At 35.3% G+C, this 19,314-nt stretch overlaps 1 protein-coding gene across 1 annotated transcript; it reads right to left on the minus strand.

Moving 5' to 3' along the window:
• Positions 1–3,149: 3,149 nt before the first annotated feature.
• On the minus strand, positions 3,150–10,902 carry LOC129279372 (uncharacterized). The gene is made up of 2 exons (XM_064111157.1): positions 10,661–10,902; positions 3,150–6,427 (listed from the first exon to the last, which is right to left on the minus strand). The coding sequence occupies exon 2, from the start codon at positions 6,396–6,398 to the stop codon at positions 4,821–4,823; it is 1,578 nt and encodes a 525-aa protein (XP_063967227.1). The 5' UTR covers positions 6,399–6,427; positions 10,661–10,902; the 3' UTR covers positions 3,150–4,820.
• Positions 10,903–19,314: the final 8,412 nt, after the last annotated feature.

The raw sequence follows: 19,314 nt of genomic DNA on the forward strand, positions 1-19,314 counted from the left end.
ATTTGGGACTTGCGATTGATTTTTTGACTTGCGTTTAAACGCAACTCTTTCTGCAACGGGCCCCTGTATTTGTTCCTGTTACCCACTCTGGACTGACCACAAAACACCAGCAGGAAAAAAACGTGGACTTTACCCATCTATTTCTTTGAATTTAGTAAAGATTGTGATCACTGCTCAGCTGGAATAGCATAAAAGAAATCTTTATCCCACAGACTTGAGTGTAGAAATATATAGGAAATATAAAACTTGAAGGGGAAAAATATCATTTTTTACATGGATAAAAAAACAACCCCAAAACCTAACAAATAAGCTCTTATTGTAACATAATATGCAGTATTTCATTTTAAGGAAATATACTAAGGTATTCCTAAGAAATAATGATAATTTATTTCCTTTATAGGGTACACATCCTTCATATTTCCATAAATTTATACCTAATATTTCTGAATCAAATACTGCATGCTCACCTTTGCTACCTAACATGCTTTGTGTATACACTTCTCAGATGAAATCTCTCATAAATATGAATAACTTAATTACATACATATTCATCTTTCTCCACCTATAAATGAGGGATTCATTAAATATAGCACTGTTTCTCAATAACAGGACTCCATGGGCTTTTACAAGGTCATATCTATTCTGTGAGAGATTACTTCAATACAAGACTATGCATGCTTTCGGGGGGGGGGGGGTCTTTTTTATTTGCTTGTGTTTTAAAACCCAACATCTTATTCAGAATATGCATGAAGGCTGTGATGAGACAAACATTTTAAGGGGTCTAGATGTGGTGTATCGGCCAAACTTTATAACAATTTGCGATTAAGAACTTTGATAATTTTATAACAAACATCCAATGTTGTGACAAATTTTGACATAATATTTTTTAGATATCATATTTCACCCTTCTCTCTTTCCTTTCTTTTTTTTCATGGTTGTGATTTTTTTTGGGGGGAGCAAGTGCCCCTAGCCCCCCATCTGTACACCACGGCACTCCATTTGCTTGCAGTTTGCCACATATTACCATTATTGGTTAGGATATACTCAAACACGGCATAATACTGCATTTTCAGCGGAGACATTATTAATATCATGTGCGCATATTGGCATTGATGATAATTTTAAGTTACACTTAAGTCACATTAAACTCACACTTAACTCTTTAAGAAACAGGGCTTAGAATATAAGGAGAAATGATACACAGTAACACTGCCACCTTTGTAACCACGAAGAAAAAGGTGCTAAGTACTGGAATATCAGATATCTTTGCATAGGATTATACACCACACCCTTCTTATACCGTCAAGAAGGATTTAAAGATAGAGTGACAATCTGCAGACAGTAATGAATAGGAAGATGTTTTTTTAACATTTTGAAACATGTTGCGAACATAATGTCTTGGCCCCATTGAAGGGATATTTGCAATTGAATCCAAAAAGTAGCGTAATTTTCAACCAATCAGAATTGTCCATTCAGTCAGGTGGGTGATTCATCAAGCTGCTCGTAAGTTACGAAAAACTACGAATGACTAGTGACCCTTTCTTAGAAGCTAAATCAACATCAATGAAAATTTGGTGTATATCATTTACTACAAGAAAGGATCACCAGTCGTTTGTAAAGTTGTACATAACTTATGTTTTATGACACACTCCTCCCAAATGACTATTATTTATCAAAGTTTCATAAAGGCCACCGCACACCTTACGACTGTTCGCGATCCGATTTTGGAACAAATCGCATTTTGCTTATTTTCTGAAAATGTGAATGGAACATATCATTTTATTTGAGGTTGAAATCAATTGAAAGAATACTAATATAACCATTTTGAAAGATTGCAAGCTTTTATTTTTGAGTAAAGGCCAAATTAGTTTCAAATCGTAGTCAATCGTACGACTGCTATGACGTCATTACGACTAGATTTTTTTTATTCTAAGGAGGATGATAGCATAGTCACAGATTTGAACATAGGTATTCGTATGATGATTTAGAACATTACACAGTAAGATATTCCAAGTCTCAATATTAGCATCAAATTCTACTACATTTTATTCTGAAATCGAGTCGCCGACCAGTCGTAAGGTGTGCGGTCGCCTTTAAACACAATTCTTTGACCATAGAAGCCTCCCCTGAAGAGTTGGATAGTTTAAAAAGAAATGTTGCATGATTTTGAAAACTTTACTCTGTTGATTTTTCAGCAACGTCTTATTCCAATAACATGTCCATGGACTCGCTTGAAAGGGGGGGGGGGGATGGAAAAATAAATAACAAAAAACAACAACAAAATATAGGTGACTAAAAAAAATCAAAATGCCATGCATAATCTGTTTCTTATTTAACTCCATGCCCATGGAGTCTTGTACTATATCCTTACAAAACGACAACACATGCATACTAGTCTGAACACATCCAATTCTATGTTATCAATAATATTAAGCACACCCTCGAACTGGTTGATTTCTGTAATAGACTAATAGGACTTTTTCTGAATGTTCTGAAAACTTTCCAACTTTGTTATTGGACATTAAGTCAACACGTATTTAGAATGTTGAAATTTTGAAGGTTTCCGATGTATTATATTTCAATAGGATACTTTGAACACATTATTTTTTAAACCATACAAGTCCAAACTAAATATGTATGTTACAAAAAAAAAAAGTTCATTGAAGACAAATACATAAGTACCCTTAAAAGAACGTTTCAAAAACATGGATTGGCCTTAAAAGAACGTTTTGAAAAATTCTAATAAGTGTGCTCGCTGGGTACCCAACCCTAATGAAAATCAGCAGACACAATAAGACACGACAAGACAACTATACAAAATTACAAACGTTTTAGATAATAATGAAACACACTATATGTCTTTGACAATAAATATAACACTATTTCAATATATCATTATATCTCTCTGTAAATATTTCAAAGGCAAGTTTAACACGAAAGACATATTACAGTGTACACACAAAAACATGATTACAATTGAGATACACACTCCTTGAGTATTCAAACAGACATTTCTTCAAGTACTACTACAGTACTACTACAAGTAATGTTTACTTTTTAATAACAAAAAATACCAAAGGAAATCAATAAATTAATTAATTCATATCTAATGGATGGAGAAAAGTACTCAAATTTGTTATTGATAATGCCAAAGGAAAGGATTTACACGTATAGTTTCATTCTTAAGAAAAAAAGTTTTCACAATCTTAATCATGTCTCTACAATCAGGAGCTGCGCCACAGAAGACCGCTATAATTTGCCCCCTATAATTTGTGAAGTAGTGGATATAAAGAAGGAAAAAAAAGAAGAGGAAAAAAAGGAAACGAAGAGTAAAAAAGAGAGGGTTGGGCAATGCAACTCTTCTACCCCTATTGTTCAATTGAAATTTTTTTTTTTCAGGTCTTGACACCTTTATTGAAACAAAAACCTGGCGCCACCCTGGTCTAAAATAAACTTTTATCCACATACCTATCTTAATAAAATTTCGCAGTAACATCAATGATTATTCTCTCTTCACTCAAATATCCAGTTGTAAATCTTGAGATTATACAAGGATTTTGAATACGAAAGAGGACTGATTTAGATCCCGTATACCATACTCTATTTAGAACTGATTCTCGACCCATATTTGCAAAATGCAATGTAATAATGCCCACTTCATAACATTTCACCGTATCAATCACTTCTAGTTTCAAATGAAATTTGTTTCATGAATAATGTAAAAAGCAATATTATCACCTCATATCTTTACTATTTAAATGACATTTCAAATGCCATATTTCATTCAATTTTTTACATTTTTTTAGAAAGTACAGTATCTTGTAAACTTTTAACTTTCCTGCACATTTAAAGAAAGAAAGGTGTCTAGAATCAAAGACTAAAGTACACTCCCCATCCTACTCATTTCCCTACAAAGAGAGGTGAGATGAGCATACAATAGTCTTGATGTCTGAACCCCCATATTCTGAAATAACTCATTTAAACAAATAATTTATATTCATTGCACATAGTCATTGAAACATGAATTTCTAATGTTCCGTCTTATTGGCTGAATGCATCATTTAACAATACATTAAGACCAGTTATTTTTCCATTGACCTTAATAAAATCAATATGATAAGTCATAAACTGTATAAATAAACTCTGTTCCATTCAAATAAATAAAAATAAATTACTTCAAATATTTTTACATATAGATACGAACACTGGCAATAATTGTCTAAACTTGCATTCCATTTTACATGTACATCCAAGAGTAAATTCAATAGTGAATAAAATGTTAAGCTTTTGAAAAATTTTACTAGCATGAAAAAACGCTCTTGTGGTGCAATTTATTTCAAGCAAAATGGAGAATTAAGAAAAGAAGTTGAAAATTTACTAGCATATGGTTACACCTATATTTAGAAGGCAGTGAATGTGAAATTCCTTGGCAGTGGAAACTCGATATATTACATCCGATTATATGGAATGCAAGAATAGACAGGTACTTTCCCACTGCCGCTTTACCATGTCCCATAACACATTTATGTGGTAAACAACCCTAAGGATCCCAATATAAGAATGGAAAAGAGCACCTTTGCGTAGGTTTTAACATTGACTTCTAATCCATACAAAAGACTCATGCAAACATTGAACCTAGTGCATTTTGAAAAAAAGGATCAGTAAGCAGTGGGAAAGCACAATTTAGAAACAAAAATTATTCCCATCAGTATATGAAGTGAGAGTAATTTTAATTTCTATGATTTGATCATATCTTCTTGTCACAATAAGGATGCTGTCAGTCAGTGACTGTTTCAAGAACCTGAGTTGAGGGTCGGCTTTTAACTTCTTGGGATGCTCAAGTCGACAGCGACAGCTCCGACATGTTCTGGCAGGTTGATGGCTTGGTCAGGATGTAGTGGACTCCTGTTCAGATGGCCCTCTGGCATATAGTGAGTCTTCAGATGTCGGTTGAGATGGTGCGAGCGGGCGAAGGCCGTCGGGCAGAAAGGGCACACGTACGGCTTTTCCCCGGTGTGCGTCCGTCTGTGGATCACAAGATGATGCTTCCGACTGAACGCATCGCCGCATTCCCCGCAGACGTACGGCTTCTCGCCCGTATGCGTTCGGATGTGATTGGTCAGGATACATTTACGGGCAAACATGGCGCCGCACTCCTCGCATCGGAATGGCTTCTCCCCTGTGTGAGCTCTCATATGACGAACCACATGATGACGGTGTTTGAAGGTGGCGCCGCACTGCGGGCACGTGAACATTTTGGCTGTGGTGCCGACGGACTGTACCTTTGTCTTTGGTTTCTGGAAGAGAGAGTGTGGTCTTTGTCCATGAAGTGATAGAACATGTTGATTTAAACTCATCCTCATGAAATCTCCTAGTGGCATTGGTGGTAGATTAGCAATGGGGCTATGCAAATCATACAAACCATTGCTCTGACCAGATGCACGTGAGATGAATGAGTGTCCTGTAAGGGCAGTGTTCTGCAAGTGTGTTGCCAACGAAGGGGAAGTGCTGGGCTCAGTCTTAACGATGAGTGGCAAGTTATCCATTAGAGTAAAAGGGTAATGTGCATACATAGAAGCATTCCCAACCAAACCAACATGACAGTCCTTCTTGCTTTCTGGCAACTCCAACTTAACAAACTGTCTGCACTTTTTTAGTTGGTCCTCTTCTGTGTCCCCTGCCATAGCTGTAGATTCACCTGTATCCATATCGATATCATTAGCTGGTGTGTATGTGTGAGGGATAGATGGGGGAGAGACTGGTTTTGAAGTAAGTGTAACAGGGATTGATGGTTTAACCGCTGATAGGGATATCATGGAAGGCACACCTGATGTAAGCGGTATCCGGCTACCTTCATCCGTTGCTGCACCGCAAGGATAGAGCTGGCTTGGAGAGGAGCATTTTGGCTTTGGTTTAAAGCAAGCCAGCATAGACTTACTCTTTTCTTGTTCAGATGAGGACAAGGTCTCCAACCTTCTTGATAGATCAACCTCCATGCTGTCACCTTCGTCCGCCTCTCCTTTCTTCTCGTTCTCATCTTCTGGTGACAGGAACACAGCGATGCCCTTGCTGCACCACTGGAGCTCATCATCTGTATCATAATCCTCATCACCTTGATCCTCAGAGCCCTTCTTGGAGTTCCTGCTCCGTCTCAGCTTCGGAACTGCTTCCTGCGTCTCCTCGGCTTCAGTACCTTGGAGTGGACATGGTGTCTCTTCAGCAAGCCTTGCCTTGATTGCTCCAGGATCACTGGGTGTTGCAGCAACTGTTGCTGCCATCTCCTGTGGTCCTGATGCATTCTCTATGGCACCAGCAGCATCAGGTGTGGCTGTTTGGCTCGTTGCAATCTCACATTCCATCGCTTCTGTTCGCATGAAGTTCTTCAGTTTAGGATGCATATTGGAGTATATATCTTGAACAATTATACCTGAAAACACAGAGAAAAGGAGAAAGGTAAATTAGTCTCCAAAAGAAAAAAAAGTATATAAAATCAATAAAGGTGATCCATTGCCATCTAACTGTAGAAGAATTCAATAAAACTGAAGGCAAATTATCTATCAAACAGAAGATATTGAAAAGTACACCACAATACACTGACTGTAACAAGAATATTTTAAAAAGTATATAAATCTACCCCCATTTCTTGAAGAAAAAAAAAGATGAAAAAAAAATGATTGAATCAGTTCAATGATGAATTAAAGAAATAAAATATTCCATTAAAAAAGGAAAACTGAAGATAACGAATAAATAGTGAATAATTCTTGAAGCCACGTCACTCCTTATTGATCAAATAGATTGGAACTTACAAATAAAAATAACTCTTGATGGGTCAAATGTTTTTCCTCTCAAAAGAATAAATAAAATTTGAGATCGAGTATCTCAAAAACAAACACTGCTTGCCTTGTAGGTTGTGTTATGCTTAGCACATCAAAAACAAATCTGTCATCTGAGTGTAGGAAGACAAGCTTTATAACAAAGCTTTTACCATAATTTTCCAGGGAGGAAGCACAAAAGGTAAAGTCCCCTTTAACATTATTTATATTCATCATCACTACCATCCCCATCCTAGCACCTATTAAACCAAAAGAAAAACAATCCCAACACAAACAAAATATTACCCAGCATTTTGACAACTCATTCCCAAAATGAAATGGACAGGATATCATAGGACATAAAGCTCGAAGGAAGTGCGGTGACTGGGAGTGAAATAAAAAATACATGACACACCTCCTCAACACCATTCATAGAATTTGACCGATTTATGACTGTCCTGTTTTCATCGATCGATTAAAAAGGCTGACCTAGCTGGCTTTGAAGAAATAATTTCATGAAACCTTCACAGAGAAATTAATGTCTGATAAAAAGTCTTGCAAGAGTATTGCTATATAAATGGATTTACAGGAAGATATGGATTAAGAATTATATTAATTTGTGAAAGGTATTTGATTCATTACATCCTGACTTTGAAGAAATAATTTCATGAAATATTTACATAGAAATGTCTGATAAAAAATCTTGAGAGCAGCATAGCGGCTATGCAGGAAGAAATGGATTAAGAAGTTTAATATCTATGAACAGAGTTATAGCTACAGTGGACAGCAGTGGTCACGCCCAACCGGCACAGATTTCTGACCACCACTCATCATGAAAAATGCTGCTTCCGTCCACCACTAATTTCAAATAAAAAGTGTTTCAAAACCAACTCCTTGCAAAGAGGAATTGCACTTGCATTCATTTCCATGTTTAATCTTGTTTTGTTTACATAATTTACATTGAACATTATTATATTATTTTATTTTAGTAGTTTATTTTCAATGATTTGCTAATGTCAGATTGTTTTACATTGATGTTGATTCACCTTTAGCTTTAAGACCACTAAACTCAGCCTGAAAGACTTTGTAATGCTGTGAAATATAGCAACCACCACTAAAATGGGTCTAGCTAGAACACTGTCTAAAAGGTATTTTAATATGGAAACTGATCAATATATATCACAAGTTATCACAGAAATGATGCTTTTTACATGTTGTTAATGCATCATTCAACTTATTGCTTGTTAACTGAAAAACAAAATAGCTCACACGTGTGTGATTGTTCTTATACGGAGCTGGCAATAGGAGGGTAATATAAGTTATTCCAACTCCTCTCAACCCTGTGGAAAAGAAACTTCTTTCCATGCAGCTCTATCCCGAGCTAGCGCGTAAGTTTCTCTTAAATGTTACCAGTTTCTTTGATTTATAACTCCTATTTATCTATTTTCTTTGTCCTCCCCTTTTTTTTCTTTTCTCTTGTACTTTCCTGAGCATGGTTCATACATTATGTATCAAATATAAAGTATCTAGAAGAGATGGGATGTTATTTGGTATGAGCTATCAACCAGTTCAATTACAAGCTGATCTTCCTGAGGGCCCTGCAAAATGTAATTTCTTATTTTTAATGTAAGAGCAAAAGCAGAAGGTCCCATTTAATAGAAGTTTTAGTTATGGCTCAGGCTGGGTTATCCCATTGACCTTGCCTGAGAAAGAAGAGGAGAAAAAGAGAAAGAAAAAGAAGAATTTGAAGTAGCAGCAGGAGCAGCAGCAGTAGTAGTAGTAGTAGTAGTAATAGTAGTAGTAACAGTAGAAAGTAGTGGTGGTAGTAGCAGTACTAGTAGTAGTAGCAGCAGCAGCAGCAGCAGCAGTAGTAGTAGTAGTAGTACAGTTCTAACATTTTTTAATAATAAATGATGGAAAATGCTACTTGAAAAATGTAAGTTATATCAAAACTCATGAAGTATAACCAGAACCAACAAAATCATTAAAAATTATAAAAGACCCAACATGGGAAACCTAATATGGTTCTAAAACGATTACCGGTGGAAAAATGAAAGGAAAATAAAAACTTCAGGAAACAATCCTAGCATCAAATTTGATACATTTTTTTCCAAGTGGGATTCCCCACAATATTCTTTTGTGTTAAATCCATGATGATCTTCCCAGAATGCCATTTTTAAAGTTATATTTCAGTCACAATGGGTAGTAACGAGGCCTCTTCTCTCTATACTTCCGAATTACTTTCCTACTTGCTACAAGCTTACTTCCTATTTCCATAGTACTTCCTCGCGTGACAGGAAACTTCACTGATAAAAATGACATAGCTGCACGTTCTACCAGTGGTTTGATGATTATGTCACAATACTGATAACTAGACAGAATATTCCCAATATTTTATTCTTTCGGAAATGGATATTCTAAGCGAAAAGGAAATAATGACTCAGGTTTCTGAATGCCTAGATAGTGACCTAGAATATGGCCTTTTTTGTTCTTGCGTTTCATGTTTTATTAAGATTTAGGTACTGTACAATGTATTTTGATGACTCCATAAAAGGAAACATTTTTTTGTTTCTAAAGACTCTTTCCTGAGAGAAAAGACTCCCCCCCTTCAGAAGATGAGAGGAAAGAAAAGGATTGAGGGAAAAGAGGAGGCAAGGAATAAAAAAAAGAAAAGAAAGAAAACAAAAGGATGATGAGGAGATGAAGAATAAAAAGAAAATGACAAAGACGAAGAACAAATAAAAAAAACTATACAAAAGGAAACATAATACTAGATATCATAAATTCAATATTATCATAGGCTATTTGTGAAATTGTTTTTGATAAATTTTTGTTTAATCTGGTGACATAACATTAAAAGAAGCAAGCTTACATCAATCTAAATGTATCAAGATCAATGGGTGATTTCAAGTCCGGTGTTTGTCTTGGTGTTGAAATTTGGATTGCATCCCCTAGCTCTAAAACTAATTCAGAGTTTGTAAAACTGATCCAGGGTCCTGTAACACAAAGGTTAGCGATTGATTTACGCTTGATTTTTACGATTGATCGTACACTGTAGTCTATGCAATCAATCGTAGAAAAATGTTCTACGATCATTGCTAAGTTTTGTGTTACGGGCCCCAGATCACATTATTGACATCTCTACCACTCATGAGTGACTCTTCGGGACCATCTTCATTTTATGTTTGGTGTTATAATCTTGTGAAAATTGACCTAACACCAACACCAAAAGGTCAACACTGAACTTGAAATCACCCAATGTGTAGCCCATCGTCACAATTTAAATTCTCTTATTCTTCTCAGATATTCCACATGAGCTAAGCCCATTTGGTCTAATTGTCAAATAGACTAAATGGTTTAAGACCAAGTTGATAAATGGATATGACCTATATGGGAATTAGACGAAATGGTAACTGGGCTAAATGGTAATTTATTAGACCAAATGGTTAACAGGTTGTAGGATTAGACCATTTGGAATGGCACAAAATACTGACCAGGAACCAATCAGAAGTGTTCTTTCATAATTGCTATTCATCGCTAAGCTTTGTGTTATGGGGTCCTGGTCTACTTCTCAGTCCAATACCACATTTGAGTCTACTTTCAATTTGGTCTAATTGTCAAATAGACTAAATGGTTTTAGACCAAGTTGATAAATGGATATGACCTATATGGGAATTAGACGAAATGGTAACTGGGCTAAATGGTAATTTATTAGACCAAATGGTTAACAGGTTGTAGGATTAGACCATTTGGAATGAGAACAAATAAAGTATTACAGACGAAGTGAGCATAGACAAAGTGGCAATTCAACTTCTAAATTTCTTGCAACAAGCCCATTTCATACTCACATTTCAAAGACAAAGTGTCATTTACACATCCTTATTAGTCTGCAGGCAGAGACCCTGATTGGAATTTTGATCAACAAGTGTGTCTCCACGCAAAGACTAGCACAACATACAACTAACAAGACTTGCTGTTCCAATACAGGGCGAGAGGGCCTTCAGTACACAAGGCATGAGTAGGCAGTAGGCTGCACATTCAGATCCTAAACTCGAGTGAAGGGTTTGCACAGCAGACTACATCCTTATACACAGACCCACTCAGAGTTTGAATGATGGTTTCTTGAACAGACATGCATGTTTGATATTATGAGTAACTGATTGTGCAATAATTGCACCAACAAGTATGATGATTCATATGCATTGATGTGGGCCTATTGCACACAGCTTCGCAATTGATCATCGGACCAGTTTTCACCATTCAAAGCATTGGTGATTACAGTCAATCAATAGCAAAGATCAATCCTAAGATCGATTGCTTAGTGTTGTGTCACAGGGCACTGGTCTGAGATTGCATCATGACCGACATCCTTCATTACAAGAAGACATCACCAGAGGGGAATCACCTATCATCATCAAAATGGACAGTCATTTCAAAACAAGCTGCCCACTAGTAATAACATCATGGAAGATTTCAAGGTATGCTGAAAAAAAAACACCAAACAAATATTTCACAGCAAATTCTTTCCTTTTCCCTCCACGGTGAAATGAAGGGATTTTGACTGTTGTAATTAATAAAACAAAAGAAAAGAAAAACAAAGGGTGTAAAGATAGAAAATGATGCCCAGCCTAAATTAGCTTTGTGATGATGAAGGAAGATAAATGATTAATATCACAAGCCTATTACAGAATTGTGGAATGATATGGTTTGTATCAATGACTCTCATCATGGGATATCGTGGGAAGTTATGTGTAGTAATCGTTAGGCAGTTATTGCACATATAACAATGAATAACAAAGATAATTCAAGAAAGAGATTGAGAGATCTAAAAAGAAGAAATATAAAGGAGAGGGGGTGCAGACAGAAGAATAATTAAGATGAAGGGGTAAAGTATGGGATATGTAATAAAGGAGAATGAGCAATAACAATGTTTGAAAATGGCCAAGGGAGGAAAAATGAATGAATAATATAGGGGGAGGAGAAAGAGGGGGGGGGGGGGGTAGGGGGATGAGGAAGAAAAAACATAAACATGGATGAAATGGAAGAAAAGGGGAGGGGGTATATAGAGTGACAAAGAAATGCGGAACATATTCCTAGGGTGGGAGAACTAGCTTTATAGAAGATATGCTGAACTACACCCATTAAAAATAATAAAAATAAGGGAAAATAAAGAAAAAAAGTAGCTGGTCATTCACATCATTTGTTTCTAATCAAATAGAGGCAGATCATGTTCTAAACAAGTCTGTTACTGAAATCATACATCTAAGTACTTACAAAACAGGATGAAGGACAGAACTAATGATTGGTCCATTAAAAAACAATCCCAAATCACCATGACAACACATCTTCAAACATACAATCACATGGTGGAACCAAATATCAACATTTCACCCAGTTCCTTGTGGTATCGCTGAACCCTAAAAAGGGACGGTCATCACCTCGCAGCACAAATACACTCAGACGGATGAATATCTGCATATTTGTATCTGGTAATTTCCTTAGTTACCGATGTAAACTTATCAACTTCCTGCTTGACCGCAGTAAACAGTGCTGACAAAGCCAGGAGGAAGGATCACAAACAGAGGTCATTAATGAGAGGGTGTACATTTATGTGGTGAGTGCATGGCAGAGAGAGAGAGGGAGAGAGTGAAAAGAAAAGGGGGGGGGGGGATGAGGCTATGGGAAGGAAATGGGGGGGGGGGTGGGTAAACTCTGATTGAATTATTAAAGAGTAGAAAAAGGAGAATATGAAACCAAATCAGAAAGGAGAAAAAAAACTTTGGGAAGGGAGAGATAGGGAAAGAGACACAGAGGGAGGGCGGATGGGGGTGGGTAAGAGACAAAGAGAGAAAAAATGGGTTAAGTGGGGGGGGGGTAGGAGAGAAGCATGCAGAGAGGGGCACAGATTGAGGGGAGGTATAACCTAGAAAGCCACAGAAATCAGAGAAAGAGATCAAAACAAGTGATCTCAAGAATTAGACGTCTTGTTCCTAATCATGTGACTTGAATGAATCGAGAGTGTAATCACTGAATGTCAGGGTGAGACCCCACGTCACGATTCGCCCTTCCCACTTTGGTCATGTGACCAGGGAGGGTACGTAATCCACGCCCGTCGGTCACCCATTCTTTCGCTCCGTCTGTTTCCCTCATTTGATTTCAAGCCGATTACCCCTGTCGAGTGATATCATGAGCAATATTATGAATGACTCTTTGGAACTCTTTTCATTTCCCAACAATATTTAGTCTGCAGGCACAGACCCTGATCAAAACTTATCAACAAGTAGGTCTTCATACAAAGACTACAGTAGAAAATATAAATCTTGAGTCTTTGAAACACTCCATTCACCAACAAGATTTAGCCTGCAGGCACAGACCCTGACTGAAACTTATCAACAAGTGGGTCTTCACACATACATGTATATAAAACATGAGAGGGCCTCCAGTACGCAAGTCATTGTAGGCTTTGTATTCAGACCCCTTAAATCAAGTGAAGGGCTTGACTAAACAAGACTGATGTTAATAATCTGTATTAAGCTTATCCATTTGAAGCCAGAGTATTGGAATAAAAGATGGAGGGTCCACATCCTGAAGATTGAACAAATAAAAATGCAAAACAAAAAGAATGAGCAATCTCAATTCCTTAACACTAAAACAACCGAGATTGAGGGGAAATTGTGACCAATTACTAATGTTGACTTTCGATTGGTCAACAATTTGACCAACAGAGTGTCATGATGTTATGATCCATGGTTGTCCAAAATTTTGACCAAAAAAAGTATATAAAGTATATCTATCAATGTATGCCTATTATGATAAAGAAGAAAGAGAAAAAAAATTGATAAGATAAAAAGAAAATATGATTTTACCTAATAAATTGCTTTTGCAGGCATCAAATAATTTCCTGTTGTACAAGTTTAAGATTCTCTCTCTATCCGGTTGAGAATATAGCTCCCTTATTTCCAAATAAAATCCATGCTGTTCGAATGGGGTTCTGAAATTGGAATGAGCTAATTTAACAAGTGTTTAACATTTTCTATATGGTTACACCCATCCTTTTTAAAAACGTGTAGATTATGGGGGCAGAAAGCTTGGAATTTATTAGCAAGCCCATTTCCATAAATAGTAACCCCACCCAAAGTTAATACAGGCATGATTTGCAGAAATACAAATTGTATGTAAGTTCATGGAGGTATTTGTACCACCCCACGGCTTGAGTCACACTGCATGTTTGTTAGAGTTTACAAAATAGAGCAATAATGGATGAATCACGGTGCAACGTTAACTGGGTTGTGTAAATGCACCCATAAACATAGGCAATAGTCTACTATACAGAACCTTTTTTTTCCAAAAGTGATCATATTGTAAGGCATTGCTTCGATGGATGCCAAGATGCACCAATATTTTACAGTAAAAAAATAAAATGTTTTAGCTAAGCCTATTTTAATATTCAAAATTTACTTTAAATGTCCTGAAATGACCAATGTTCCAAAGATTTCAGACATATTTTTTTACTTTATAGAATGCGATAACCATCCACTCATTCATAAAATGAGGGTGGGTGGAATACAGTATTTATCACCAATATAGTCTTTATAATCAGACTTCTTTTCTTGCATGTGATGAATTTGACTGACACTGAAATTACTTTCCTATATAAGAAGGTCATTAGACAGATAAGAAACTAGATGACTGATCCAACAAAATTTACGAGGATGATAGGTTGCTTTAAGTTGCCTCAACCCCTAAATTCAAGACATAAGCTTAGGGCAGAAATCCTTAAACATAGGAAATGCTGTATTGGTCATAATTTCATTTTTACTTCCAATTAAAACTTTACAATATATAAAATAATCTCACTGGTCCAAAATTAATAAGACTTACATATAACCAAACAAAAATTGAGGTTAATCTTTTTAAAGCACTCTTAATTTCAACCAGTATTGGGCAAGACTTAGGCAGTTCAGAATATTTACATTTACATCTATGACTGAATTGAAACAAATGTTACAATGTAAAATCACAATTTGATGGTCATTTTTTTTGTACATGGTAATTGAGAGAATGAGAGCTGAAGCCCCCCCCCCCCCCGGTGCTCTTTCAAAGACATTTACTTTAGTATCTTCAGATCAAGGATCTGACATTAAGCTGTTTGTTATGAGATCATATTATCTAGTGCAATCAGCTATGTTACAAAATTTATTCAGAGTACACATGAAGGTTCGAAGGTACAGCAAGTGTGGAGATATTTCCTAGCAGCAAGCTTCAATGCCCCATCCCCTTCACCTCTTCCTACATGTATAAGTAAGAAGAACAACTATGTGAAAACTAAACAAAGCAATAATAATAATAATAATAATAACAATAACAATAATGATAATAATAATAATAATAATAAAATAATAATAAATGAATAAACATAGAGCTCAAAATAATTTTTATCAGCCAATCAAACAAACCCTAACATTTAAGAACTACAGGCACCAGGAAAGGTCAGACTACCATATTGGCATGTATATTGATTGCAGAACCCTAAAAATTTAGGGCAATACTTCCAGAAAGGGGGCGGGGCAGTTACAGGGTTGTTGATTTTTTTTATTTTTTTTTAAAAATAAAAAAAATCGGATTTTTTTAAATTTAAATCGGATTTTTATGATTTAAATCAGATTTTTTTCCAACGAAAAAATAATGTTCACACTTAACAAGTTTTAAACTATATTTAAACTGTTTTACACCAATAATAGTGGTTAAAGTAGTCTTTTGAACATTGTGTATTGTACTATTTGACACAATAATCCACTTATATACAGGTAATTTTTTTTATTTTTTTTTAAATTTATTTGCATTATAGAGAGGGACATTTTATGGAATCCCAAGTAATGTTATGTATTATGTATACATTTAAACTCTTGAAATTTTTATATCAGTCAGTTCAAAACATCCAAAGTGTTACTCCAATGCATGAAGTACTCAAAGAACTTGATAATTTCCAACAAAATTGACATTATTAAAGGCCTGTTAGGGTTCCTATACTGCCCTTGGGAATTCTAGCTGGGAATATTTCCTAGAATTATCACATGGGGGATTTTAGCTAGGAATATTTCCTAGAACTATCACATGGGGGACTTCCCAACTAACAGCTGGTAATAGCTAATAAACAAAGGATTTTGCAGCTTTTGTGATGCATGAATAAGCATCATGTCTGGAAGAAAATCAGACCCTATTTGGTACTTTTTTTGCTTGTTTTACAATTTGAAAATAAAACAGCGGTGTTAAATCAGACTCCATGAGGGTGTATCATTCTTTTAAAGTATCTCTAAAGCATGTGGAACAGAAATGAAAATGATTACATTGAAAGTATCTGTTAAGAAGAAGAGAAAATAGAGAAAACTAATTTTTTTTCAAAAAAAGTTGATTTAAATCAGTGATTTTTTTGAAAAAAAATCAAATGATATAAATCGTGATTTAAATCATGATTTAAATCAAACAACCCTGGGCAGTTATCTATGTTGTTGCACACATATTCAATCACAGCTTATTAAACTATACCCCCCAAGGCACTAATTTTATTCAGTAGTTAATTTTAAAATATATTCACATATTTATGCTCCTTTTGTGTAATAAAACCATAAAGAATCAACAAAACATTAATTCTTTATTGGACAAACATACAAAAATGGGGAGAATGGGGAAATATACCCTAAAACATACTCTTTTATAATTTTCCCCCTTTTTGACATCCCATTAAAGGCCATTTCATTTCTTTACCTATTTTTTTAGTCCCACTTGTGTGAAGCAATTTCATATGATCCAAATATGCCACCTCTACTCCCACAAATGAAGCCATGAGATTTGTAACGGGTCTAGGAGACGAGACTACAGTCCACATGTGAACGCAGCCATGCATGATATCAACAATAGTCATCAATGAATGAATGGAGGGTGGGTAGGAATGTGTCATCACAGTCCCATGTGTTTGTACCACGGAACAACTGGTACAGTGTGAACTGAGTCATTGGGAATGGTACTGGACTTTGAAAAGACAGTTTTTTCCTTTTTTTATAATTAAGTAACCTTACGATAAAACATGATAAGGTCATACTTTGGGTGTTTGTATTTCCATACACAGTGGGAAATCCTGGTCATGAATTAGTAATTTCAACTAACTATTCAACAGAAGAGCCTAAACCTAATCTATTTGAAAAAAAGAAATAATAGTCATTGTTAAAAAAGGAAGTAATATTTCAGTCTTTCATTGTGGACCCCAAATTCATAAATGTGAAATAAATAAGTCACATTTGCATCACTCAATGTACAAAAGAAACGATTACTCAACATTTACAATGAGTTTGCTACTTTTCTTTCTATTTAATTCATAATAATCGCAAGATTAAATTGTATCTCCCTTGAGTGATATTATGAAATATGCTTATTTTACAATGATGATAGTCATAATTAAATAATTATAGAAACATAATCAAATAATAATAACATCATGACCAAAAACTACAAAAATAACCACTGAAGAAGAAGAAGAACAACAACAAAAACAAAAACAAAGAGGAGAATAGGAATAAGAAGAAGGAAAATAGGAGAAAATGTTGAATAAAATGAAGAAAAGGAAGAAGAATTTAAAAAGAGGAAAAGAATAAAGCACAATATTAACAAGAAAAAAATGAGGAAGAAGAAAAAGAAGAAGAAAATGAGAAAGTAATAGAGTGAGAAAGACAAAAAAGGTAAAAAAAGAGAAAAATAATAAGAAAACATAAGTAGGAAGTTGAAGAGGAAGGATGTAACCTGAGAGTAATATAAATAAATATTGATAAAATTAAAACATACCTACAGCATATATGTTTTTCTATGCACTAGATCTTCCAAAATGAATTATCACTGATGCCTCTTAAAAACAAGGAATATCCACAATCTTATCACAGTGTATATTCCAAAAGAGTTTAGAAACATGTCAGGACATCATCCAATGTCTTCAAACAAAAAAGCGACAAAAGCATTTAAAACTCTCAAGGAAAATGATAAATATCAATATGAAATCATGTCACGTGAAACCACACTACACGTCTGTCTACCCCCACTGCTTGACAAAATTGTTCAGCCCCACCCACATACAAATACCCATTTCCATGGCAACAAGGGGTGGGCGTGTGATATATTAAATAGCCCCACCCTCGCCCACGGCTTTACCTTAATCTATTAAGGGAGTGCATGATAATGATATATGATCTCGAAACTAAAATGAAGGCAAAAACATATAACATCATTTCCAAACTTGAATGATAATGTATCAGCTAACAAAGAATTATTTGGGGCTTGGGGCAATTTTGCCCCCAACATTGCTGAAAAGAGCTTTTGGGGAAAAAGAAAAGAGCCCTGGATTATTCACATTCGCTGCATTGTGAAAGCAATTCAAATGTTGCAGATTTTGGCAGCAGTTTGTAACAAGTAGCTCCCACCCCTAAAAATGCTAGTTCTTTTTATGTCACAGCTACATTTAAGAGATACTTATCATCTGATGACCTCAACTTCCTCATATGGTTTATTCATATAATAATATAATGTACTGTAATATAATATAATACAATACAATACAATACAATGGAATGTAATGTAATGTAATGTGATGTGATGTAATGTAATGTAATGTGATATGATATCATATAATATAATATAACATATTCATAGAGTGCAAAAAGTATCCACAAAGTATATAATCTACTGCGCTTTATAGGACTCCTAAAATGCTTTTCGTAATTAAATAGATGTGTTTTGAGCTTTGATTTAAAGTTGTTTACGGACAGAGCTTTCCAGGGGTAAGCTATTCCAGAGCTTGGGGGCTACACAAGCAAATGCTCGATCACCTAGCGTTACTAATGCTACATTTTAATACAATCTTTAATATGTGGATCATTGTGACCCAGTGGATTAGTCTCCAGGTTTTGAAACAGAGGGTCATGGGTTCAAATCCAGCCATGGAATAAATTCCTTCAGCAAGAAATTGATTTTCAATGTGCTGCTCTCAACCCAGGTGAGGTAAATAGGTACCGACAGGAAATAAGTTTTCCCAAAAAAGCTGTGAGCACCAAAACTGGTAGACTAGTTTGGACCATTCTACCTCTATGTTTAGCCGGAGTTGCCTTGAGAAACTGAAAGGGTGAATATGTGCACTATACAAATACCCAATATTATACTCACTACAGTCATGAAGAATTTCCTTTTTTCACAAAATTCATACCACAATATTTGTTAAGAAATGTTTACAGTTTGTTTATACATGTACATGTAGGTAGTAAAAACAAACAGAAAAAAAATCAAGAGCACACATTACTCATTTTTCCCCTAATCTTCAAGAGTCCACTATTGCAAAAATGTTTGTTCTTTTTGTCATAATGAAAATTTGGAACAACTGAATAATAAGAGCGACCCAAGACTAAGATTGTTCGTTTCAAGTAAAAAAAATTTTTTTGACTGATTAGTGTATGTTCAATGGGGA

The sequence above is a fragment of the Lytechinus pictus genome, chromosome 16 (genome assembly GCF_037042905.1).
Source record: "Lytechinus pictus isolate F3 Inbred chromosome 16, Lp3.0, whole genome shotgun sequence".
Classification (NCBI taxonomy): domain Eukaryota; kingdom Metazoa; phylum Echinodermata; class Echinoidea; order Temnopleuroida; family Toxopneustidae; genus Lytechinus; species Lytechinus pictus.

Excerpts from the sequence above, each read along its gene's own strand:
- LOC129279372 (XM_064111157.1), bottom strand. The coding sequence starts at position 6,398 with ATGCATCCTAAACTGAAGAACTTCATGCGAACAGAAGCGATGGAATGT.